General features: G+C 43.9%; 2 protein-coding genes and 3 non-coding genes across 6 annotated transcripts; all 5 read right to left on the bottom strand.

Moving 5' to 3' along the window:
* Positions 1–3,396: 3,396 nt before the first annotated feature.
* On the bottom strand, positions 3,397–22,493 carry RNASE4 (ribonuclease A family member 4). Of its 2 annotated transcripts, none has more exons than XM_039245162.1 (2): positions 22,132–22,493; positions 3,397–4,633 (listed from the first exon to the last, which is right to left on the bottom strand). In XM_039245162.1, the coding sequence occupies exon 2, from the start codon at positions 4,614–4,616 to the stop codon at positions 4,179–4,181; it is 438 nt and encodes a 145-aa protein (XP_039101093.1). In that variant the 5' UTR covers positions 4,617–4,633; positions 22,132–22,493; the 3' UTR covers positions 3,397–4,178. The 2 variants fall into 2 exon arrangements, with proteins under 2 accessions (XP_039101093.1, XP_039101092.1); XM_039245161.1 differs by lacking the exon at positions 22,132–22,493 and adding an exon at positions 21,340–21,422.
* ANG (angiogenin) lies at positions 9,812–21,422 on the bottom strand. The gene is made up of 2 exons (XM_039245160.1): positions 21,340–21,422; positions 9,812–10,446 (listed from the first exon to the last, which is right to left on the bottom strand). The coding sequence occupies exon 2, from the start codon at positions 10,426–10,428 to the stop codon at positions 9,988–9,990; it is 441 nt and encodes a 146-aa protein (XP_039101091.1). The 5' UTR covers positions 10,429–10,446; positions 21,340–21,422; the 3' UTR covers positions 9,812–9,987.
* TRNAP-UGG lies at positions 21,958–22,029 on the bottom strand. The gene has a single exon. It is a non-coding gene; the product is annotated as a tRNA-Pro (tRNA).
* A 620-nt stretch (positions 22,494–23,113) lies between the features above and the next one.
* Positions 23,114–23,205, bottom strand: TRNAY-GUA. Its single transcript is given in 2 exon segments — positions 23,114–23,149; positions 23,169–23,205. It is a non-coding gene; the product is annotated as a tRNA-Tyr (tRNA).
* Positions 23,206–24,304: 1,099 nt separating this feature from the next.
* On the bottom strand, positions 24,305–24,377 carry TRNAT-UGU. The gene has a single exon. It is a non-coding gene; the product is annotated as a tRNA-Thr (tRNA).
* Between the last annotated feature and the right edge of the window lie 1,324 nt (positions 24,378–25,701).

Consider the following 25,701-nt stretch of genomic DNA (forward strand, 5'->3'; position numbering starts at 1 on the left):
AGGTTTTTTGGAAGTATTCTTGCAGAATTACCCCAATCATAGTGAGGTTGAGTAAATCTTACAACTACAGAAATAACAGGATGTTCTTAGTGAAAAACAGGATGACATACATATTTGTTCTAAGTTAATAACGCTAGGATTAGGACATAGGTTAAGTTGTATATAGATAGGCTAGGAGTCATTTTGTCTGGCTCACAAGAGGACGAATGTTTTTGAGACGGTTAATAAGTTGTTTGTGGAAACTTTTTTGACTTGATGCTGAATGTGTAAACACCATGGAGGCCCTATATGTGTCAGCCTTTGTTTTTGGGTTATGTTTTAGCTACTCTTATCTATCCTCATCCCAGCCGTCAGTATATGGGGGCGGGGGGGGGGGTGTTTGTGGAAAGTAGGCCTTAGGAAAGGGACTGCTATACATCACTAGTTAGAAAAGGTTTAAGTATTAACTTAAGTTCTGTCCTTATCTGTTCCTTAACTCTAAATTAGGCTCTCTGTCTAGGGGCCAGGCTCAATTGTAACTCTGGTGTTCTTAATCCCCTTTATTATCTAAGTCTTGGATCTACAAGGCCCATAGGAAGAGCCTTTTTGACAATCATCCACAGTGCTGTCATCTAAAATCTCTTTTGAAGAGGCAGGAATATGCTTTTCCTTATGAGAAATCTGTGTGGGGAATATTGGTCTGATTTGGAATATTGTGAGGCCTGCTCAATACCAGGAGACTCATTTCCAACATGAGCCAGTAGTGGCAGAAGGAGATACCAGTTTTTTGTTTCTCATGGCAGGAGCTGTGCAAACGCTGCCATTTCCTCACTGTGACTGTTCATCTAGCAAGGCTGGTGTGGCTCTCAGCATGATGTCATCAACTAGGGATGCTTGGAGGCATGTACATTCCCCGGATGATTTACATGGAGCCCCACAGACATTTCCCCAACCAGAGCCAATCTTGTGGCTGGACTGGCCCTTGTGGCTCTTATTATGATTGCAGGATACATCTCAGCAACAACCATTGGGAACTTTGAAAAAACAAAGCTTATTACTCATATATTCTGGAAGGTACAGGGCATGCTCAAAGTCATACTGTGAGGTCTTGTGTAGAGAAGGAGTGCACAGACTCAGGGCTCTGAGTTTATTGGAGTCATGGGTGGGATGCCTAAGATTTTGAGAGTTCAGTTTTTATTGGCAAGTTTAAGATATAAGAGCAGGAATTAAAGCTTGGAAAAGGATAAGCAAGGCCACACAAATGGTCAGTTATCTAGGTCATCCAGGGCTAAAAGGAGAACTTCATGAGTGGGGTGGCATAGCTCCTTACTTTGTTGTAAGTATGTTTATTTGAGTTGGATATCTTTGAAATGGATGCCTTGGCAATCAAAAGCTTACTGTTAGGCACTTACATTGCAATTAAAAAAGCTAAATGTCCAGGACTTAACACTACACTCACCACCACCTGTTGTTATTTTTTTTTATGATGGCCATCCTAGAACAGGTGTGAGGTGATATGTCACTGTGGTTTTGATCTGCACTTCCCTGATAGGTAGTGATGTTGAATGGAAAAGGAAAATGTGTGGTAAAGAAAATGTGATATAAATATACAATGGAATGTTATTCAGCCTTAAAAAGGAAGGAAATCCTGTGATTTTTGACAACATGGATGGACCTGGTGGACATTATATTGAGTGAAATAACCTAGACATAGAAAGACAAATACTATATGATCTCACTTATATGTGGAATCTAAAATAGTCAAACTCATAGAAGCAGAGTATAGTGGTGGTTACTAAGGGCTTGAGAGGGAAGGGGAAATGGGGAGATGTTGGTCATGTTTAGTTATGCAACTGAATAAATAAATGCTGGGGATCTGATGTATAGCACAGTGACTGTAGGTATGTTAAAACAAGACCACAGGCCCAAAATGGAGTTGCTTATGCTAAGCCCACATCCTCCAACTTAAATTAGTTTTTGCTCTCCCAGACACCAGAAACCGCTTGATGCACTAGTTAAATAATCTGCCTAATAGATTCCTGCCACTCCCTTAAAGAAAGTAACCTTGCAATATAGGACCTGCTTTTTGTCTAGTAGAACATCCTTGTTCCTACTTACTCCTGCCTATAAAAGTGTTTTATTTTGTATTGGTCCTTGGAGCTCCTTTCTATCTGTTAGACTGGATGCTGCCTGATCCATGAATCATTGAGTAAAGCCAATAAGATCTTAAAAATGTACTCAGTTAAGGGGTTCCTGACTGGCTAAGTCTGTGGAACATGCAATTCTTGATCTTGGGGTTGTGAAGTTTGAGCTCCATGTTGGGTGTAGAAATTACTAAAAATAAATACATAAACTGAAAAATTTTTTTTACTCAGTTAAAGTTTTTCTTTAACAGGTGGCGAAATAGTACTACTATATACTTTCAATTTGCTAACAGGGTAAATCCTAAGTGTTCTTTTTTAAAAATTTTTTTAAATGTTTTTTTAAATTTATTTCTGAGAGAGAGAGAAACAGCGTGAACAGGGGAGGGTCAGAGAGAGGGAGATACAGAATCTGAAACAGGCTCCAGGCTCTGAGCTGGCTATCAGCACAAAGCCCAACACAGGGCTCGAACCCACGAGCTGTGAGATCATGACCTGAGCCAAAGTCAGATGCTTAACCGACTGAGCCACACAGGCACCCCTAAATCCTACTTATTCTTACCACACACATCAAAAACAGTGAGGTGATAGATTTGTTAATTAGCCTGATCGTAGTCATTATTTCACGATGTATATGTATATCTAATCAATTTATAAAATGATTTCTTTCTGTATCTGCTGTAACTCAGATGGTTTCAGTTTAGTCCTTACACACACACACACACGCGTGCACGCACACACACATACACACACACTTCCTTTCTTTAGCCCTAGCGTCTTCATACATCTCCCCAATTTGCTTAAAATAGTCAGAGGGAGAAGGAAAGGGTTTAAGAACTGAGAAGGATCGGGGCACCTGGGTGGCTCCATTGGTTAAGCGTCCAACTTCAGCTCAGGTCATGATCTCACGGTTCATGAGTTCCAGCCCCATGTCAGGCGCTGTGCTGACAGCTCAGAGCCTGGAGTCTACTTCAGATACTGTGTCTTCCTCTCTCTCTCTGCCCCTCCCCTGCTCATGCTCTGTCTCTCTCTGTTTCTCATAAATAAATAAATTAAAAAAAAAAAAAGAACTGAGAGGGATTCCTTCCTCTGGAGTAAATGAGACAAAGGTTTCTGTGCCATACTCATGGATCTGATGGGCATTAGTCTTTGACCAGAGTTTACGAGGATACTAAGGTGTGTGCATACTTATAAACTTAAGAATTCAAAGAATTTTTCCCTACCCAGGAGGGGAAAAATAATCCCCCCAAAAGAACCATAGCACAGCCTTCTCAGATACCTGCAGTTTATGTCCTTTATTACAAGGAAAATAAGAAAAACATTTAGTCAGGAAGAGTAAATGAGTCGTAAATGATCTAGTACATTTTTAATATTCTGACTTATTAGAGTGATTCAAAAGTGGGGGAGAGAGAGAAAGAAAATTCCTTGTATCATTTCTTGTGCCCAGCATAACAAGGGAGCCAAATCACACGGATAGAGCTCTCATTTGCCAGCATATATTTCCAGATTTGTAATGCTTCTCCTAACAGCTGACTTTTGGGAATAACAAAAAGCAATTACTTTCAAATTGTTCCTTGTGATGACATGGAAAAAGCCCTGGATTGGTAGTCGTTTCCACTGGATTTTTGTGTCAGCTATTCCACTAGCTTCATGGTCTTCAGCAAATCTCTTAACTTTGGACTCCTATATACAACAGCATCACAGGACTGCCGTGCTATTAAAATGAGTTAATTTGGACGAAAGCACTTTGAAATGTTTGAAGTGCAATATAAATACAGATAATGACTAAATTCCAGAGGATAGAATCTGATGATACAGCTCAACTGACCAGTATTATAAAAGAAAACAAAAAAGTTTACTACAGCAAAGCCCAGCCTCATTTTAAGTTTATGTCTCCATTTCTCTCTGATACAATGTGCTTAACAGAACAGGTTACAAAGAGAAAAAGAATAGTAAGCAGAGGAGAGAGAGCCTAAGGCAGCTCAAATGCATTACTCATTGATGTTTAAGCATTAAGCTGAAGGCCAAGCACTGGGCCATCACCCAAGCAGAGGGTGTCTATCTGTCAAAGTGCACAGGCATCTCTGGGTTACCCTCACAGGCAATGACCACACGCCTGGTGCTCGCCAAGGCCCGATATCTGCAGTTGGGGGTCCTGGAACTTCCTGTCTCTCTGCAGTCGGTGACCTTCACTACACCCTCATGGCAGTTCATCTTGCCATTCTTGCACTGGATATTAGCAGTGCTGCAGATACTACGGATGTTCCAGATGTCTTCGTGGATGAAGGTGTTGACGTGCTTGCACTGACGCACCGTCATCTTGCGTCTTTGCATCATCAAGTTGCAGTAGGCATCATTGCCACCTGTCCCCTCAGGGTCCACGTGTTGCCGCAGGAATCGTTGGTACATGCGATCCTGGCCATAGGAGGGCAGCACCAGCCCCAGCAGGGTCAGCAGCAAGAGCAGAAGCAATGAATGAATCCTCTCGGGAGCCATCACGACCTTGGAGACACCTAGAGAGAAGCCCGAGGGGCAGGAGAAAGGAAGGTAAGATTTGGGCACTGGAGAGAGGTGAAGAGAATGGCAAACTGACATTTCCTCAACTCTAGTCTCTTTCCTCATCTGTACCAGCTCCTCATTCTTATCTGCTCACGACTTTTCTCGGGTTGCTTTTGCTAGAGCAAACAGTTTGCAAACATGGCTTTCTCTGAAAGCAAGGGCTGTTCTCTTTTATGGAGAGAAGTTGCTGCACTGAGCACAATAACTCAGGTCAGATGCTGACTAGGCATCTATCCAGTGTATCTGGCCTGTGTAGTTAGAGCATGAACTGGAAAAAAAGGCAGATCTCAGTGAAACTGGAGTTGACTGTCTCTTGAGGTAATTCTCCAGTCATGTGATCTTTGGAGTGGTGGGTCCTTTGGAGACTCTGATTCCCAAAAGTTTGGATAGACTCAGGATATGTCTTTTTCCTTCCCTTCTCTTCCCCTCCCCTCCCTTCCCCTCCCCTCCCCTCCCTTCCCCTCCCCTTCCTTCCTTTCTTTCTTTAGAACAGGGAGGAACACAGAGAGAGACAGAGAATTCCAAGTAGGCTCTGGATTGGAATCGAGCAGCCTGATGTGGGGCATGAACTCACAAACCATGAGATCATGACCTGAGCCAAAATCAAGAGTCGGACACTTAGCACTTAACCGACTGAGCCACCCAGGTGCCCCTAGATTCAAGATATGTCAAGGCAAGCTTATGAACTGATTTTAATTCCTTACTGAATTGGAGAAGTACAGAAAAGAGGTCAGGGCAGTATTAGGTTTAGTTTTTCCTCTCAATTGGCTACTCTCCTATGGTATTAAAATCAGGGCCTTTTGAAAATCCTGTTAATCCTACATAAAGAAACCCTACAAAAGCAGAGTATGCAGCCATAGTGCATTAAAGGTGGTAAATATTGGCTAAATAAACTAATAAACGAAATGAGTGAGCTTGTGAATAAATTAAATTAAATGGATACAGAGAGTGAAGGTGTTATCCAGGCTTGTGGAACTGACCAATAAGCTAAGAAACACTAAAAAATAAATAAATCTAGGGTCACCTGGGTGCCTCAGTCAGTTAAGTGTCCAACTTCAGCTCAGGTCATGATCTCATTGTTTGTGGGTTCAAGCCCCACATTGGGTTCTGGGCTGACAGCTCAGATTCAGAGCCTGCTTCAGATTCTGTCTCCCTCCCTCTGTGTTCCTCTCCCGCTCACACACTCTCTCTCAAAAATAAAACATTTTTTAAAGTTAAAAAAAGATAAATCTAGGGGCACCTGGGTGGCTCAGTCCATTAAGCATCCAACTTCAGCTCGAGTCATGATCTCACAGTTCATGGATTCAAGCTCCCTGCTTTGGATCCTTTGTGCCCCCCTCTCTCTGCCCCTCCCCTGTTCATGCTCTTTCTCTCTCTCAAAAATAAATAAACATTTAAAAAGAAATCTAAATAGCACAATCTCCACAAAAAGACATAGACTGTGGGGTGGGGTTTTTTTTGTTTTTTTGTTTTTTTGTGTTGTTTTTTTTTTTTTTTTTTCCTGTTTCTATGTAACCCAAAAAACTAGGCCCTGGTGATATACTCCAGTATCCTGCATCTATCCTATCCTTGATGCTCTGCCTGTCTTGTCAATAGCTGTTGGTAATTCTCTGTATTCTCTCACTGCAGGATCTTTGTGTTGGCACCTCTTGATGGTGGGAAATAAAGAGTTATTTATGGAGTTAAAAAAAAAAACACCTCTGGAGCAATGACAAAGAGAGCACTGTGATATAGTTTCAGAACATTGCTTCTGTAGACTAATTAAAGAAAGGAATCCAAGGCCTATCTGGGTCTAAAATCTGTACTCTTTCTGCCATCTTCTAACTGCTTCTCCCATCCCACGTCCCAAATATTCAAGATACTATAGACGTTTGTGCTCAGAGTTGCTTCTCTCTAGCAACAGAATGTTGAGGGGTGGAGTAGGGTGGGAGTGGAGGTGAGAGTCACTAGCTAGATGCTGCCTTCTGGCTCTCAGTCTGGGACTGACATGAACTCAAACTGTGAACTACTTGACTCGTGCAATGAGGCAGGGCTGACTCAGTAGAGCAAAAAAGAAAAACAAAAAACAAAAAAAACCCAAAAAACAAAAAACCTACAATTCAACAGGGAGTGAGCATCCCAAAGTAGCACAGGAAATACTTTGAGGCAGATAGGCCCATTTCTACATGTGCAGTCCAAGGACTGGCCTCAGCTGAACCCCCAGGTTGACATATATGGGCACTACTGGCCTTTGTTTGCAAAGGTGCTTCTTGATGCCAGGTCATGCGTGTAAGCCACTGAAATGGCTGGTGAGGGACCTGTGATCTGTTCCACCTAAAGCCTACACTTTGGTTAGTGGTAATGACAGGATGAAATATAACCATCATTCTTTTACATACCACCTCTTATGTTCACAGCCACCTTTTGCCTCTGCACAGAAAGTTCTAAAGCTCTATGTCATGTTCTTGTGCCTGCAGCTGATATGAGAGATGGAGTCAGGAAAAGGGGGAAGTGAAGGTAGCTGTGGGAAGAAGGATCAATGGGAGAAATAATGCTCAATTTACTCCTTACCCCAGCACCCATGGGTACAACTTCTGAAAGCACACTTAGCACTTGGGTAATGGCTTCATCACAGTGATGTCCTTTGGGTTGTTTTTCCCAGATTGGATCTTGCACCTCTCATCTTGCACAGTTCTGTCTGCTTTCTCTCATCCTTTGTGACCAAGATCATGGTTCAGCAACATAACTGGCTACAGAGAAGACCTGAACTATTTATACAAGAATGAACCCATGGCTTCAGCCACACAACCAACTGATTTACCAAGACATGGGAAAATATTTGTGAACAGAAGTCCAATGTAGATGTCAGTGGCTACATCTCAGGGTGCTAGGTACAACAGAAAATCAAATGATCCCCAAATCATCCCAACACATAGTGTTTGGTCAGAGCCAAACCAGAGAAAGACCAAAGTCTTTCAACCTGTACCAGGTTGACTCTCAATAAGAACTAATTTTGATATGGTGATCCCGAAAACCTAGCTTTGCTACATTAACTGTGTGACCTTGGGTAAATTACTTAACCTCTCAGCATAAGTAAAATGAGCATAATGATAATATCCACCTCTTAGAGATGTTATGAAGACTTAAGAATAAAATCAGTATCAAGTGCTTACCACAATGCCCAGCCAATGATAAGTGTTTAGTAAATGTTGGCAATGATCTTTCCACAACTTCATTCTTCTCATTTTTCTTTGCTTCCTTCAATCTCATAAAAATAATAAATAACTGCACCAAATTGCCTATATTTTGGATTCCCTCCCCTTTATTTTGTAGAGTACCTATATTCCCAAGAAATTATAAGGCATCTTTTAAGCTGAAATATCTAACCTCCTAGCATTCCTGCTATGTCTCTAGAGAAATTTGTCCTATCCAAGTTGCACTGAAGTTCCTTCCTTGAATGTGACCATTCCTCAAAGGACTTGACATTTTTCAGGTTTTTCTTCTCTTTTTCTTGCAAAGTCAACAAAGTACAGCTGGCCAGCACTTCAATTCTTCAAATGATTCACTCCAGATAAAATGACTTGCCTATGACTTGACATGTCATTCTAAACAGATTTTGACGGTGAGAGAACAAAAACTCAGGGCAAAAAGTGCTAGGATTGGCCACCAAGCTGCTACTAGCTCCAACAGCAGGACAGGAAGCACTCACAGCCCGTTGCCATGTCATTTCCCAGGAAACAGTCATTTGCCCCAACTCTAGAGCAGAGTATGCAGTGATAATGCTCTAGGCATATGTTTGGAAAAGGCATGAGTTTTCTCAAATATTGTCTGATCAAAATAATAATGGTCCATGCCTTTGACCTTCTCTCTCAAGACTTTGAGTGGGGCAATGATCTGTATGGAAGTCACTTTGCCTCATATCAAGGACATAGTGCTGGTTGGAGAACTTGAGAAAGTGTCCAAATATTCTACCACAAATTGGAATTTTCTTACTCCTTAAGGAGTTTTTGAGATCTCATATTAAGGCAAATTTTCTAATAAGACAGATTTGGAAAATTCTTCTCTCTAACGAGAGACAGTGTTTTAAATTTTGAAATAGATAACTCAAGCCATGTGATCAATAGATCACTCATGTACTCATGTGCTGAGTGTACACCAGTAACCTACTTCTTTATCACTTCCTCCCAAAATCTGAATATTTTCAGGGAGGCTGGGCGCTCCAAGATGGCACCTAGACACGGGTCTATAACCCGAGTATTGAGCAGCCAGGGTTTCTGGCCCATTTCAGGGCAATGTGGGCAGCAGGGGAGGCCACCACTGGGAACTGTGACCACAGCAGTTACATATTCACAAGATGCCAAAACTGTGATTTATAACTGTAATTTATCAACTGCTATCTAAATAAAATATTGAGGCAACTGTTGATAGAAATTAGGTTAACAGGAAGTTAATCACTTAACCTGTGGGCTAATAAGTGTATGTTACAAAGAGAATGTCGTTAACCTGAGTTTCTGTTTACTTGAAAAACAAATCTAGTTGAAGAAGAATAAAAAGGAAGCTTAGAGTCTTTCTATGACTTCCCTAAGACCTCACAGTTGCCAGACATTTATTGATAAAGTAAGAGATTAGGGAGAAAAGAATGTAATAATGAATGAATGACTAAATAAATAATCACTTTTTGATCTTTATATAAAATAGCCATGAGAATATCCAGGGAGCATTCCATTCCATTCAAAGGAACATCAAAAAATTAGCTCCTGCTTAAGATATAGTCCGTATGGATTTTGGTATTTATGCAGGATTACATGTACAGGTGTGTGAAAGAAAGTGTAATTAATCTGTTGGTATTTAGTCTTCAACTGTTCTCCTGAGGGTTTAACACCTGTAAAAGTAATATTGGGCTCATTATTTGCCCCTTCTGAAAACTCTGTTTAGCTGCCATGAGCCCTGGAATTTTCCTAGTTCTCTCTGTAAGATTAATTTAACCACCCTCTTTTTACAGAAAGCTAAAGTCCACCTCCCTATTGGCTGATAAGGGACTGACTGATAAGGAAAAGAGTGGCATTTCTATTCTATACAATCCTCTCAGGGAGCAGCTGAATAGAGAAAATGGGGTTTTAATAGATTAATAGGCCAATAATCAGTGAGAAGACTTTGATTCTTACTGCTTTCAGAAACATTTTTATTTATGAAGCATGTTGTAAAAAGGAAAACAAGATATCCAGGCAGCTCATTCTCTGGGCCCCTGGCAATGAATGTTGCCACCACTGTTCTGGGGTGTGGAGGAAAATGCAAGGAAAGAGGAGCAGAGCCAGCTGTGGCCTGCTGGTTATGGATGGAAAAAGGACTCATCAAAATGGACAGGCAGGCCATTTTCACAGGCAACAGCAATGTGTCTGAAGCCTGGTGTAGCTCTGTACCGGCAGGGAGGTCGAGGGGACCCTCCTACGTGCCTGCACGTGGTGACCTGGAGAGGAGACTTGCTTAGTCTTAAAGCTTCTCTGTAAGGGTTTCCATTCTTATTTCCACAGATGGCCTTGATGCTGCCCTTGTTGCCGTGAATAAAGGTGTTGGTGTCTTTGCAGGGTGTGGTCAGGCCTCGTCTCTCCATCATGCTTTCACAGTATCTGTCATTCCGGCCCTTTGGTTTGGCGTCATAGTGCTGGGTCAGGAAGTGTTTGTACCTGGAGTCATCCTGAGCCAGGGTTGGTGGGGTCAAACCCAGACCCAGCATGAAGACCAACAAGAGGGGGCCGGGGCCCATCACCATCTCTTCCAACAGGGGCTCCTGCCAAGGGCAAAAGGATGTGTGGTAGCGGCACAGAACGGCATTGCCAGATGAGGCTAAAAGGATGGGGACTTCCCTCTCTGACAAAGCTGTATGAATCAGGTATCCTCAGTCACCTAAGTACATCTTTTCTTTTCCCTTCCTCATTAATCTCAAACGTTTTGTCAGTCCATTCCTTTGTGAAGTCTATTTAAATGTTTCCTGAACACAACTTCTTGCCCCAACCATTCTTTCCTATCCCTTAGGATGGCTGAGTGTTTTCCTTCCTATCAGTCACAGCATTACAAAACCCATCCACACTCTTTAATTCCTTTATTGGTTAACATATTAACAAACTTTGCATAAGTCCCTCCTAGGTACCAGACACTGTGCTAGGTCCTGGAACACAAAGATCATCAAGATACACCAAATGCCTCCCTAAAAGAGGATGGAGCAACCAAGGAGAAGGGATGCAGCTCCAGTTTCCTAAGATGAGACAGTAAGTAAGATAGGAGGCAAGAGCTATGAAGAAGGGGGGACTTTTAGGGAACCCTGAGCCCAGCGAAGGGTCGATCAGACAACTGTTGAAGGCAGGATGCCAGGTACGCAAGTCAGTTAGTAAGCCAGCTGTGAGGAGAGCAGTTGAGAGCAGTTTTATCCTCAGGAGAAAGGAGGTAGCCTAGCTCCCCAAGAAGTAGGTGTTTCATGGCCAAAGGTAGAATTATGAGGTGCTATTTAAAAAGGACAGGGAGGAACATGGAAGAACCATGTAATGCCTGGAAGTGGGTCTGGGTCAACTCTTACAGAGGACTGGAAGAAGAAAAGCTTACCCTCAGTTGCTTCTTGCATTCTGAACATTTTGAATCATCCTTAGATAATATTTTCTTTTCTTTTTTAAAAATTTGTTTGTTTGTTTGTTTGTTTATTGAATCCCAAGCAGGCTCCAAGCCAAAATCAAGGGTGAGATGCTTAACCAACTGAGGTACCCAGGTATCCCTCAGAAAATATTTTCTAATTTGCCCTGCACGTGTATGCAGACTGTTACACACAGGCAAATGATGTCACCTTGTGATAAAAACAAAAAGAAAATAAAAACAACTCCTTAGACACCTTTTTTCCCCCTTAAAGTAAACTCTGTGCCACACGTGAGACTCAAACTCACAACCCTGAGATCAAGAATCACATGCTCTGTGGACTGAGCCTGCCAGGTACCTCTCCTTAGACTTTTTCATCAAGTCAAAGGCCTTACAATTTGCTGCAATGATTTCTCAAACTTTTCTCAAAGGAAGAACAGAGAGAATAGGGTTGCTGCCATTATCTCTCAGGAGCTGTCCATCTCAAACCATAGAACTCACATATTCCAGGGGTGGTGTGTCAGATACTCAAACACAGCCCCAGGGTAAACATGGTACTTTTTTTTTTTTTCTTTCCTGGAGCATGATGTTAACGCAGTGATAGATAATTAAAAATAGGATTGGGGCGCCTGGGTGGCTCCGTTGGTTACACATCTGGCTCTTATTGCGGCTCAGGTCATGATCTCACGGTTGTGAGATCGAATGGAGCCTATTTAAGATTCTCTCTCTCCCTCTCCCTCTGCCTCTGTGCTTGTACTCTCTTTCTCTCTCTCAAGCAAAAAAATAGAAATAAATAAGTATAGATGATAACAAAATAGAGAACAAATTTTTTATGGACTTTTAAGATTTTTTATGAAATTCATAGATTTGAGAATTGAAAGATATTTGGTGTTTGCAGCAAGAATTAAAGCAAGTATACATTTAATTCTTTGGAGAAAACCTTCAAGAGTATTCAGTGACTTTTAAAACCACCATAGTCCTTGAAAACAGTATTATATTATATGTTTACTAACTAGAATTTAAATAAAAATTTGAAGAAAAAAATCATCTTGATTCTATGTGACTCAGAAAAAAAATGCACAGTAGTCCTACACATTATATCAAATACATGTGAATGCCTCACATCCAACAATAAAATAAATGACTTTTCACTGTATATCTGAAACTGATTTTTATAAATTTGTTCCTCAAATTGTTTGAGAGTAATTAGTTTAATTTATGACCAGCGAGGTTCTTTTTGGCAATCACCACACATACTGAGAAATTCTTGTAATGGGAGAAAAATTTGACCTTCAAATTATTCCTAAATGTAATATAATTCTTTTAAATACTAAATTTAATAATAAATGGTATATTATCATAGATATTAAGTTAATTATTGATGTTTATGTTGTGCTTCCTTGTGCATAAGTCAATAAACATTATTTTCCTATAAAATTATTTTGGTAGACCTTACAGAGGCCATAGGTCCTAGCAGTAAGCCTGTTGCTAAACAGCCCTTGGAGTATAATCCAGGGTTTTGCTGGTTACATGGAAAGGCATGTGACAGAGTAAGCAAAGTGAGCTCTCTTTCTCATCAACATTTGGCATTGATCCGCCTTGTGTGTTTCATAGTAACTACAAACAAATTCGGTACACTGCTGAAGAATACCAGAGTAGACACTGAGGAATTTTTTGGCCATTCTACAATACTGAAATAAATAGCGGCTGAAAAGTTTTCCATTAAACACGCAGAGTATCATTTGTGATAGAATCAAGTGAAATTGTGTTCTTGGAAGTTTAGCAAGAAAGTGGTACATAATTGCAGGGTGGAGAGCCACTCCTAAGAGAATTAACGGCTACATGGCTACTGCTCCAACAGAGTTTCTGCCAAGTTCTTTACATTCACATTGAGCTTTTCATTCTCCTGGGTGTGTTTTCTTCTTCTCGTTTTTTGGAACACCTCATCAAAGTTTTATTGACTTGTAATCAACTAAGTTTCTTGCTCAGCAATGCCTTCTAACATCAAAGGTAATTGTAGAATCACAGGATCTCAAGACAGAAGGGACCTTAGAGACCAGAGTCAACATCTTTCTGCCAGAGAGGGAGGAATCCCGAGTTCAGAATAATAAATAAGTAAATAAGTAAGTCAGTCAGTCAGTAAATAAATAAATCAGGAAGTAGAACCTGAGCTGGTAGTACCCAAAAGAGTCACTGGGTGGCAGTGGTGGATAGGAATGGTGCCAACCGCTTCCACGTAATGAAGGAGACCGTGGGTGCTTGTAGGAAGTGCCAGTATTATACGGGCTGTGGTGATACCGCTGCTCACAGAAGGGAGTAGGAGATGGCAGGTCTGCCTAGAGTGTCTGTCCAAAGACTCTATGCTTTAGATATTAAGATCAAGGACACTTTACTAGATATAAGTGTCAAAGCAAAAGTCACAAAGCTGATCTGTCCACAAGGATATCACAAAATAAAGGTTACCTCTTGTTAGGTTTCATGGGTGCCGTTTCCAAGCCATTATCTATGTGATCTTGGGTGAAAAATGACCTGTTTACTTGTAAGTGTTTCCTATTGGTGTGTAATCTATAGGAGGGCAGAGCCCATATTAGTCACCTTGAATCACAGTGCCTGTCTCATGGTAGCCCCTCAATAATTATGTTCTTAATAACTGACTTCATTTCCTGTCCAGGCCTAAATGTATTCATCTATAAAACGTTTAGGGTTGCTAACTCTAAAAGCCTGTTTCTCCATGGCTCTTATTAAGCATAAAAGCCTTTTCTAGTTCCACTAGGATGGAATTGCAGAGACAAGTTTGTGTCTGAGTTTAGTTCTGTAACAATTTAGCTGAGGTTTGCCCAGGTTTACTGTAATCGTAACTCCCTCAGCCATTCAGAAACCAATCCCGGCAAGTATGCACTAGGGCCACTAGTAACATCTGCTCTCCCACTCATAACCTCCTCACTTATATACTCAATACTAAATTTCCCCCAAAAGACGTCAAATAGAATTGGGAGAAAACAAGTAAGAGGTTATTCGTGGTGGAGAAGCAAATCTGCCTAGGCCAAGGGTGCAGAAATCTGGTGGTCAAATCCATTCACACGTGTCATTCCACACCCAAGCACATAACTGTCACGTTTTTGCCACTGGAATTTGTCCCACAATTTGTTTTTTAGATTAACTTTACCTTCTGTCTCAAACCAATCACTTAGTCTTCTCAAAAATGAATATTCTCTCTCCCTATAGGTAATGCTTTGTAGTCAAGAGATCTATCTAACTTTATTCACTAGGGAGTTAACTTGACAGTTTATGATTAGTAACTATGGTTATAGCTTCCGTAAATATAGTCTCACACTTTTATATGTCCTAGGCCAATATTCTCCAAAGTGGAAGTGGAACACTTAATGTTCCTCCTTTGTCCCCTTTCCTTCCTTCTTCTCTTCAACCTGCAGTGTACCTTTTTTTGCTCTTATGTTGTTCTATTGTGCTTTCAAAGAGCATCCAAAACCTTCTTAAGGAAAGAAATTAGCAGGAAAGATTACAAGAAAACAGAGCTGAAGGTATACTCTGTTTCTTTCCTTGTTAAGCCACATCTAATGTCAGGGGCGGAAGGGTGGGGCTCCAGATACCCTTCAGCAAATGCTTTTCCCAGATCTTTGGGGACTTTATCACAATTTAGGAAACTTCCTAAATCTCCACTTGTTCCCAGTATCACTAATTTCCTTTTATCTACATTTAGGCTGTCCTAGAAGAAATCTGTGTGTATTTTAAATTTTAGAATCTGACTTATTTCCTTCTTAATTTGTGAACTTGGACCAAGAGTTTTTAAAACGGAAAAAAATGGTTTCACTGAAGTGGATGGATGTCTAGAAATAGTATACATATAAATAAACAGAAAAATAGATTACCCAGGAGGAAGAATCTTACAAAAGTCTGGAAGTTTCCCTCCAACTGAAGATGGGTTCCAGCTGTTTGTTCTTGGAGATGGGGTCCAGCTGTGTGAACCCACAGGCCCCTTTTGGTTCTGATTATATAGTGATCAGATAAATGAGGTGGGAAGACTAGATCTAAAGATCCCCAATCCTGGCAGAGACATGAAAACCAAGGACACTGCTCTTGGACAAACATGGAGAGTCATTCACCTTTTCCGTGGGCGTGACTGGGTCAAATATTAACCCACCTGAATGGATTAGAAATTTGTTCTGGGAGGGCAAGTTTGACAAACATGGCCTTTTGTCCCATAGCCGCCTATTTCTGATGTCTGTGGTTCTGACTCTTGCCCATGACAGGACACGTGGTGATCTGGATCCAGAAGATGTCATTTCTAATCTTATGGGCCATCTCCAAGAACCACCTTGGAGGAACCCTGCAGAGTAAGATGATGCTGTTCCACTATCCTTTGTTTTTATCCACATAATTTGGTTTCATGAAAAATGCTAAGTAGGCTATTTCATTGAATCCACAGAACCAGGAAAGCATTCTTAGATAAGGTTACATGACAGCTATCCGTACCCTACCCGTGACCTCAACCTTACAGCTACTAAGACTTAGAAGTTTCCTGGCTGTATTTCCTGGGCTTCTCCTTCGTTTTGTCCTAACCTGTTCACAAGAGATTAATACTGAGCACTCAGTCTTCTGTTTCTTGTAACACAGTTGCGAAATTGATGATCTCCACCATCAATGCAACACTGAAACTGCATCTACTCACAAAGCAGATTTGGATTTGTTGCTTGAATAGAAACCAGCCAACTGAGCCAAAGCTCACTGGGGTCACTCTATAAAGATCCTATAGTTTCAAATATCGGGTAGCCACAGGATGCCAACTGTTTCACAGGCCCTCAGCAACCATCCGCTCTGGTGTGCAACTCCAACAGTGCTGTCTCTTTAAAAATCCTCAGCCCTCTGTTGTCATCCATCCACCTGTTTTCTGCCTGCTTATCTTTGAGAAGGTGTCAGTAAAGACAGGCTGCCTGCCAATAAAATAATTGTACTTGCAATCATAATAATTATAGTCATTACCTTTCGTTTTATGAAGCTCTCACATACCTGATCATAACTGTCACCAGGACTGTGTGAGGTAGGTGTTATTTAAGTCAGGAAGCCCCCAGATCAAACAGCAGGGGAATGGTATAGGCAGCCTTCAAACCCCTCATCTCTGGGGAGAGGATCTACTCAGCTTTCCAGACTCAGCATGAGTGGCGCCTCCTCTGAATCCCGTCAGGCCCTCCACGGTCCCACCCATCCCAAGAGAAGTTGCCCACGTCTTTCTTTGGGGGATTCTCTGTGCCCAAGACACACCGTGCTGAGGCCAGCATGGAGGAGGGGTCCCAAACTGACTCTAGACTTCAGGTGGGTCCCAGTGTGGGTGAAAAGCTAGTGGGTCAGCCTGAGTGAAGCCTATTTGTGTCAGAGTCTGTGATGCTCCAGGGATGGATTCATCCATAGAGAAGGCCATGATGAGAGGTAGGAGAAAGATGTCAAGGCCATGGAGCAGTGTTGGGCAAGGAATGTGGTGTGCTTCATTCACATCTCCTCTGACCTGTTCTCCTGGGGCCTACAGAGAGAGCTCTACAATAAAAACTTTCATAAAAATCAAGGTTGTTTCATGAAATGTCTCTAAGATTCACGAAGCACACAGCAACCCAGTGTAAACAAGTTCACTACATGGCTGACCGCAGGTGATGTAGGGGATGGGGCAGGAGGCAAACGACCTTCCTCACCGGAAAGGTTGAGACAGATTTGAGGCGAGTCTGGACAAGAACTACAGCAGCAGGTCAGACCATGGGCTCTATCAGAAAGGAAGAGGACACTGTGTGTTGGCATCTTCTGACATTCTCAGCAGCATGGGCCCCTCTTAGGGCAGCAACAGACCTCTCGCAGGGAGCTGGAGTGAGAAAGAACTAAATGGCAGCCTCACCGTGTAGGCTAAAGGGGCTAGTTGGCAAACATGTTTACACCCCCTGGCAACTTCAGGAATGCTCAGAGAAGCATGCGAGCTGATCTGGAGTTCTTTCAACATGGGTAGTATGGATCTGACTTCACTTTAGGTTCGCAAACAGGCCATTAGCCATCACCCTTTGATGATTCTTGTGTACTCCATTAGATGGAACCCTTAGAGAGAAGAAAAATGGTTTTATTCATCTCTGCATTCTTAGTATCTAAAAGAGTGACTGACTCCTCGCGGTTTGTTGTTGTTGTTGTTGTTGTTGTTTTTATCCCTCATTACTTCTAGAAATGTACCATCTGATTTCACTTTGGAAATCCCAACCACACAATCTCTCCTGGCTTCTATTAAGACTTAAAAACATGGTTGGGTTTGGCAACAGCTACTGAACAGGGCGGGCCTGATTCCCAGCTAGAGCAGGAAGGCTTCCAAGGTTCTCAGGAAGGCTTTGCTTCTGACTGACTGGTAGATCCCGAAAGCCCACGGATAGACCTTCATTTCTCAGGTATTGGTCCCTGTTCCAATGCCAAAATTCCGAGAAGGATTAACTCTTAAAACAGCCGTCTGTGGTTCACACCTGCTGGGGCATGTGCTTTCGAGCCTAGCGGCAGAACAGTTTTGGGTACTGAAATGGCCTGAGGATTTGAGGAGGAGGAAGAGTGGGCAGCACGGAGAACCTGGAAAAGGATGACCTTCACTACTGGCTTTTCAGCGGTGTTGAGGACAGCCCTGCCTGAGCTTCATGTTTTTTCCCCTGTCCTCTTCCCTTTTCCCAGCGTCCCCAGCCAATGTCTGAGCTAAAAGGAAAAAGGTCTGGGGAAGCGAGAAAAGGACGTAGCACACAGCCACAAACTCAGTACCTGGTGCTTCAGGGTTACTGAAGTCTCTGGAAGGGAAAGGATAGGTGTGTCCCTAACACACACAATTGTTCTGCCAAATCCCAAAGTTCAAAGTCCATTAGGTACAAAGAGAATCAGCAAGACAAGGAGCCACAGAGTGGGGTCTCTACCTGCATCTAACACGGTGCCCTAATCCTCACTTTCCTTTTGTGGGCAAACCAGCTATTTGAGAATGGTGCCTATTGTAAATTGGTCATATACCACTTTTTAAAGAGACACAGAAGAACTGAGTTCTAAAAAGTTGTTGATGGAGTGCCTGGGTGGCTCAGCCACAGCCAGTTAAGTGTCTGACTCTTGATATTGCCTCAGCTCAGGGTCACAATCTCATGGTTCATGGGATCAAGGCCCACATTGTTGGTCTCTGTGCTAGCAGCATGGAAACTGCTTGGGATACCCTCTCTCCCTCTTTGTCCCTCCTCTGCCTGCTCTCTCTCTCTCTCAAAATGAATAAATATTAAAAAAAATTTTTTTAAGTTATTAGTCATTTGGTGGGGAGGACACTGCCCATTGGAATACCTTGTGGTGTCAGCAATCCTGGACAGTGAAGCAGCAGCAAACTCCCACAGTGTGTGGAGATCAAGATGACTTGATTAACAGGATCCTTCTCTGATAAACCACCTAAAGCATACACACACACACACACACACACACACACACACACACACACACAGAGTCCCATGGCCTGGAACACCAGGTCAAACATCAACTCGCACAAACAGTCCAGCCTCTGATGTTACCTTTCTGCTGTGTTGCTGGGAGCAGCCTCCGGCCTCTGAACACAGCCAGGTCCCTTCTTTGCCTGTGGTCTTTGTGGGATTCTACCTGACAACTTGGGGGAGAAGTAACACCCTCCCCCACATAGCTGACAATGCAAAAAACCAGTTAGGTGAATGGCGAATGGTTGCTTTCGTTCCAATTGTTTTTCCTTTCTTTTCAGCTTGGCACAATGTGGTTATGATGAAACAGAAAATAAAGGCTGGGAGGGGATTTTGACTATTTCATTAAAATGCATCTAAGTGCTTACTCATTTGTATTTCAAAATACCTACAACAAGGAATTATATTTTTTCAGTAATTTTAATAGGTGTGAAGTAATTGTTAATTGAGAAAAACCCACTCCTATGTTTAAAAAATGTTCTGACAGCCTGAACTTGAAACTCATTCCCTTCTTCCTGAAATTTTTCTTGTGTCTCTTATTCATACCACTAGTTAGTTTCCTTGCACATAGACACAGGAAGCCCGGGGTTCTTCTTCTAAGGACTCAAGTGCTGGTGTCCTTTACCCTTTACACAGAGTGTATATATTTAATTCTGTCCTTAAGACTAATTATAAAATTAGGTGACGGAGAGAAATGAATAATCTCTAAATTTGTTTTAACTGTAACTTTTTTTTTTTTTTTTTTTTTAGGTTTAGAAGCATGAAATGTATTGACTAACAGAAGTAATGGTTAAAAGAGGATGAAGTTCCAATGAAAAGAAGGATCAGGTCTCTGGGAACGGGGCGGCGAGGGGGGTACTATGACTGAGGGAGAATGAGCCAAAGTCTTGCTCGCATGCCTGTGTATTTTCAAAGACAAAAATTACACATTTACTCTCAACAAACAGGGGGCTGTGTGCCCATTGTCTTTCCCAAGTATCTCAAGGTGTTCTTCTGGAATAACTATTAACAGAAATTGCTCCTTGTTCAAATACGGATTAAGTGAAAACTCTTACCCAGGGGTTTCACTAGTCTGCTTTGGTCCACTTTCTTAGCCATCTATGTTAATTTCTGAATCGCATGGGCAAATGCTTCCAACAATAACTTGACAAATCTCTTATCTTTGCCTGCTTATAAACCTGATGTCTGCTCTTTCAACAAGAGCCAGAAATCTTTTCCTGGAATGGTTTTTTCCCCCATTTTCTCTGCCAAACTAGAGCTCTTCTCCACATTACTTGAGTACCTTCTTTTATATAAGAGTCATTTACACCCTGCTGCCCCAAGATGTCATAGAATAAGAAAGAGGGAGACCTGGAGGACTATCAATCCCTCATTATACTAATAAGGAAACTGGGGAACAGAGAAAGATAACATGCATTGTCCAAGGAACATCTGGTGTTTCAGGACCTAGAAACTTTCCAATGCACCGCACGGCGTTCATATTCCACACTAGCAATTTCTAGAAAATTAAAGATTATTTTTAAAATGTCACTGAAAGTTGTTGTTTAAGGGAAACCTATTGACTATTTCCATGAATTTCAAAAATATTTTACTCCCCCTTTATCTGTAAAGGAGTTGCTTAAAATAAAGTGTGTGTAACAAAATTGTCCTGCACAAACTAGTTAGTAACTGTATAGTTGAGGAGCTCATTGAATACCTGAGGCTGCTTCTGGGAAGTTGACCAGTGCTATGCAGGTAATTATGTCACTTGGGCTTCTAGTGATTACGTTTACGACTTGATTATAGGGTTTTTAAGGACACTGATGGAGGGTCTTGCCTCATTTATTTCCTTAGTCCCTGGAATGATGCTGAAGTTGTTTTTACTGTCCTTCCTAAATAAGATGCTCTGTTTTGCCTATGTGCTACCATGTGTTACCATATGACATGCTGTCTCAGAGTAGGAAGGCTCAGGATCCCAACATTCTAGTAAGAAAGTTTGGGTTAGAGGTTGTTTGCAATGTCTCCAAGAATTTCACAACACTGGCTGAGGGGGTTAAGGGTAAGGAGACAGAAGTGAGTAACCAGAAAATGAAAACATCAGTCTCAAGTGCCCGTTATGCTGGAAAAAAACAAAAACAAAAACAAACAAACAAACAAATCCCCCCCCCCACACACACACACAAAACAAGGATAAGGCCTGCTTCATCAGTTTGGCGATCAACCTGGATACCAGGTAAAGAATCCTTAGGTTTGAGCAAGTGCAGGCTTCCTGCACCCCAACCCCCAACCCCGACCCCGGCCTCCATGCTGTCCACTGTCAGCCAATTCTGTGCACCCCCTCTGAGCCTACTTTCTAGGCAACAGGCTGTCATGCTGCCATCTCTGCTCAGCTGCGGGAAGTAAACCTCAGGGTGGGAATGTAGACTCGCCAACTCATGAGAACAGTATTTTTACCTTCCTTCCCATTCCTCAGCAGCTCCAACCCGATTCCGCAAAAGCCTCCCCAAAGAGCCCCATACTGACTCTGCTAAGAAGGGGCTCCTCTGGCCAAAACGCTCTTGGTAAAACTACTGACAAGGAGGAAGAGAGGAATGTGAACCCACCTCGGCCTCGGAACAAGGCTGCAGAAACGCGCAGGGCGGTGGAAAGAGTTTTTCTCTCTGGCTTCTTCCCCCCCTTGTTTGATGATAGGGAGCTGGTAAGAAGTCGCAAAGACGTTCTTTTGAATCCTGTTTTCGATCCTGGGTGGGGTCAGCTTGCGATTGTGTACACGGCTACACAGCCGGGCGGGGGATGCCGCGGAAAGGGGGCGGGGAGGAGGGTGGCGGTGGAGTCTCTGTGCAGTTGGGACCGCGCCCTGTTTCTCAGAGGGGCCCTTCCGTCCCGGACATGCCTCTGGAGCAGGAGCCGCTGGCAAGTCCCTGCCTGGGAAAGGAGAGGGCCTGGAGACCCGAGCCCCAAAGCGGCAGCGGCCTCGAGGGACAGCGGGCCTTAGCACACCGCCCCCCCGCCCCCCGCCCGGAGCGCGGCGGTCCCTCGGAGGTGTCCCCTGGCCAAGAGTCCGGGAGACCGGGCAGTTTCTTCCCGCACAGTTCATCAGCCCCATTTGGCACGTGTTCGTTCAGTGCACTTTTCTTTTGCAGGACATTCGGAGAGTGAGAGAGTTTGTACAGAACTAAACTTTGGCGTAGTTTGGAAGGCAGGAGAAAAAGCAAAAGCTTGGGCTCGTCCGGGATTTGAACCCGGGACCTCTCGCACCCAAAGCGAGAATCATACCCCTAGACCAACGAGCCACGACAGCAAGTTCTCGCCCATGTTTCCTCTGAACACTACGTTTCCATTCACAGTTGGCCACCAGGCCACTCACGAGTTCTGCTGTACGTTACGACACTTACCTTTTGCCTTGCAGCCCTTTCTCCCATCTTCACAAAGTCTCACCCTTTTGAAACCTGAGACGGGTACTATTCCAGCTTATTCTCCCCGATCCACGTTGTGGAGCCCTCCAGAAGCCGGATAGGGTGAGGAGAGGCGACTTTTCAGATTCTGGGCCGCGTGTTGGAGGGAGCCTGGCGGGGCCCGGGGGACCGAGGCATCCTCGCCTGCAAGGCTGTAGAGTTCTGAGCCCCAGGCCGGACGCGGGGCCGCTACCTGGCGCAAGCCTACCACCCTAGGGGCAGGAAATGGTGGGCATCAACATACGGGGAACCAGGGTCCCTGGGAGGTGCGGGAATCGCGCTTGTCGAGATAGTCCAGGCCCGGGAAGGAGACTTTCCCACCTCCCCACCTTTGTTTCCCTTTTTCCTGGGTCTGGAATTCTCTCTTCCTGGCTCAGCCCTCCTCACGTCCAATCCTGTTGCAGTTTCCTGCTCTGGCTCAAAATCTTTTTTGTAAAAGTATAAAAACTGCCTTGTAAGCACCCCGCCCCGAATGGATGTGTATATAGAGTGCGGACGAACACTCGGGACGAGGATCACAGTTTAGGGGATCTCCTTTGCAAATTGGAGCCTCTCAGGCTGCAGGGACCAGATATGTGCACACAGCGTTTAGAGACAATGTACCTGTGTACCAACCAGTGGTCTTCGGTTTCTGAACCATGGACTTCAGGCAGCGATCTAGGATCAAATAGAAGCCAAAAGAATACAACTGAGAGAAAAGTAACCCAGCCCCATCCAATTGGCTGATAAAGTTGGCGCACAGTCGCCTCCTCATTAGAATCTATGCCCAACAGGATCCATTTGTTCACACCTGCTTGGTGAAGCTCAAACTCTTTCTCTGGGACAGGGATAAGGTCTGGAGAAAGCAACTCCCAAAGGCCCCCAAAGAAACAAGAGAGCGACGGACCCCTGGGTGAGTAGGAGCCACCAAAACTGGAGTTCCTCCTTCGAGCCGGAATCGAACCAGCGACCTAAGGATGACCGCATAGGAAGCAGCACTACAGTCCTCCGCTCTACCAGCTGAGCTATCGAAGGGGACGCGGGGAACACCTCTCTAGAGTCACCTATTCAGGACACCCATAAACAGGCGCCTGGGAAACGATCCTCCACCAGCGAGCGGACACTTGAGAGTCACAAAACCAGCCTGTGAGAAAAGTCCTGCTTCCGCAGTTCTGGGGACAACCCTTCTGGAAACAGGTTCTCCTCTTTCACCGAGGGGCTTCCAAAACAAGGCCAACCTGTGGGCTCTTCACAGGCACCCGCAGGTGCCTGGCGTCACGTGGCCGCCCGGGGCGGGGGCATTTGCTCGCCCGTGGGCCGTTGGCTGTGGCGGTGGGCGAGGCGATTCTAACCACGCAGCCGCTAGCCAGGCAGAGGGCGGACCTCGGGGCTTCAGCCTGCGCCCGTTCCAGTTTCCTCCCTTCCTGTCCTCGCCTCCCAGTCCAGGCGTGGCTGCACGGGCGAGCTGCGGCTCTCTTCCGTTTACACACGCACAGACTCGGGGAGGGAGAGGATGTGGAATATAGCACGTACGGGTAAGCCCGATGTTTCTCTGAGAAGGGACTTCTGGAGAAGATATTTCAGGGTTTTTAAAAGAGGAAGACATAGTTCCTTGGAGTCGATAACAAACTTAGTGACCCAAGCCTCATTTTACTTTTCGCGCTGGCATGCTGAAGGTGTTCGAAAACCCACTGAAAAGGGACACCTTGCTAGGCTGCCTACTCTCTCCAGAACCCCTAACCCGGACGGCTTCTTCCCTTTAGGGAGCGGAGCTTGTTCTGGGGTCCAAGCCTGAGCAGAGGGCTAGGTCCCATTCTTTTCCCCAACCGCCATTAGCCCCGCACCGCCTCTCGCCGCCCTCAGAGAGGGCTCTCGCGGCGGGTCAGCAGAGCCTGGGCGCCCGCGGAGCAGGCAGCGCTTCCCACAGCTTGTAATGGCCTCCGCCACAATCCACATAGCAGAGCCGCACTTGCGCAGTAGCACATATGAGGAGGTGTTTCTGCTCTACGTTTTTTAGGGTTATTCGGCCTGCGGCGAGAAGATCTAAAGCACTGAATTTCGGTGAGGGTTAAAGTTACTGGACAGAGAGGGGTCCAGGATTGAGATAGATTTAAAACAATAAGAAAGAACAGGAAGGCCCCAGCGAGATTTGAACTCGCGACCCCTGGTTTACAAGACCAGTGCTCTAACCCCTGAGCTATAGGGCCTCGCGATCCATTGTTTTGCTTTTTTCTTTGAAAAGGAAAGTTTCCATGCTGGCTTTGTTGGAGGATCAAGCGTAGGAAGTAGATATAAATCCAAACTTCGTTTCAATCTGTTTACTGTTGGAATTCGGTCTGCAGGCTCCTGCTAGAGATAACACAATGTGAAGGCCAGTGACGGCAACCACCTCTATTCTAAGATTGGAATACTCTGCTTAACCCAACACAGTCTAACACAGTGAAACAGTCCACCTCGCCGCCCGCAGACTGAAAATTAAGAGGAGAAATCAGGCGTAGAGGAAGTTGCCTACCACTGGTCTCTCAGCTGAAACTGGGCCTTCCCACTGATTTTCTCCTTGCCTGAGGATAGCCACTGACTTTCAACCGCCTACCTCAAGTTCCTCACATGTGTGGACCTTTCTTACAATTCGAGTTTCAGTACCAGAGCAAGCATTTGTTAATTCGTTATTTAATTCATTCCTCCATTCAACCAACCCGGACTGAACTCTACTTCTGCGCTAGGCTGTGCATTAGGAACAAGGGGTCAGATAGGGTTTTGAACGTGAAGTTCCTGTCATATAGTCTTGTGGAATAAAAGAACTTCACTTTTTATGAAAGAAAACAGTGAAAAGTAGCTGTGCCAGGTGTGAGGGGGCGGTGGACAGTGCTGAGCTTCGCAGATTCACAGGGAGCCATCAGAGAGGCAGGCTTTCAGGAGGGGATGGGGTTTGCGCTGCACTTTGAAGGGAGATTAAGACAAAAGTCTGGGGGCGGAGTGATCTTTGGTACAAGAAAATGTATGAGCTAAGTGTGACAGGAAAACTGAGGCATTTAAGGAGCCAAGAGAGCTGGAGTCTGCCCTCCCGGAAGTATCGGAAGGTAAAACAGGTTAGTAGGAGACCGAGAGATTTCAGGAATGAAGTTACGCCCTTTAAAAAATTGAAAATGGAAACTCACCAGGCATGGATATGCAAAACGAATTGAAAGGAAGAGAACCCAGAGTCAAAGGCACATCAGAAATTGGTCATGGTGTAGGTGCTCAACTATAAAGCTGCAAGAAGATGACAGTTATGGAAAGGAAGGAAGGAATGAGGGAGAGAGAGGGAAGACATATTCGACTGAAGTTAAATATAAATAAAGAGTCAGTTAAATATGAAAACAGAATCAGACCAGAGACAGGGAGAACTCTCGGATATTATACCTCGAAATAGCAAGATGATATTTCCGGGCGGGGGGAGGGGAGAAGTCCAAAGGAGAGATGGGAATCTGGAAAGGGCAGAGGGGTGAAGTGCTGAGATTTAGGTAAGCTGGATTTGAAGTAAGATTGGAA

Source organism: Hyaena hyaena, unplaced genomic scaffold (assembly GCF_003009895.1).
Source record: "Hyaena hyaena isolate Hyena2069 unplaced genomic scaffold, ASM300989v1 scaffold_256, whole genome shotgun sequence".
Taxonomy (NCBI): Eukaryota; Metazoa; Chordata; class Mammalia; order Carnivora; family Hyaenidae; genus Hyaena; species Hyaena hyaena.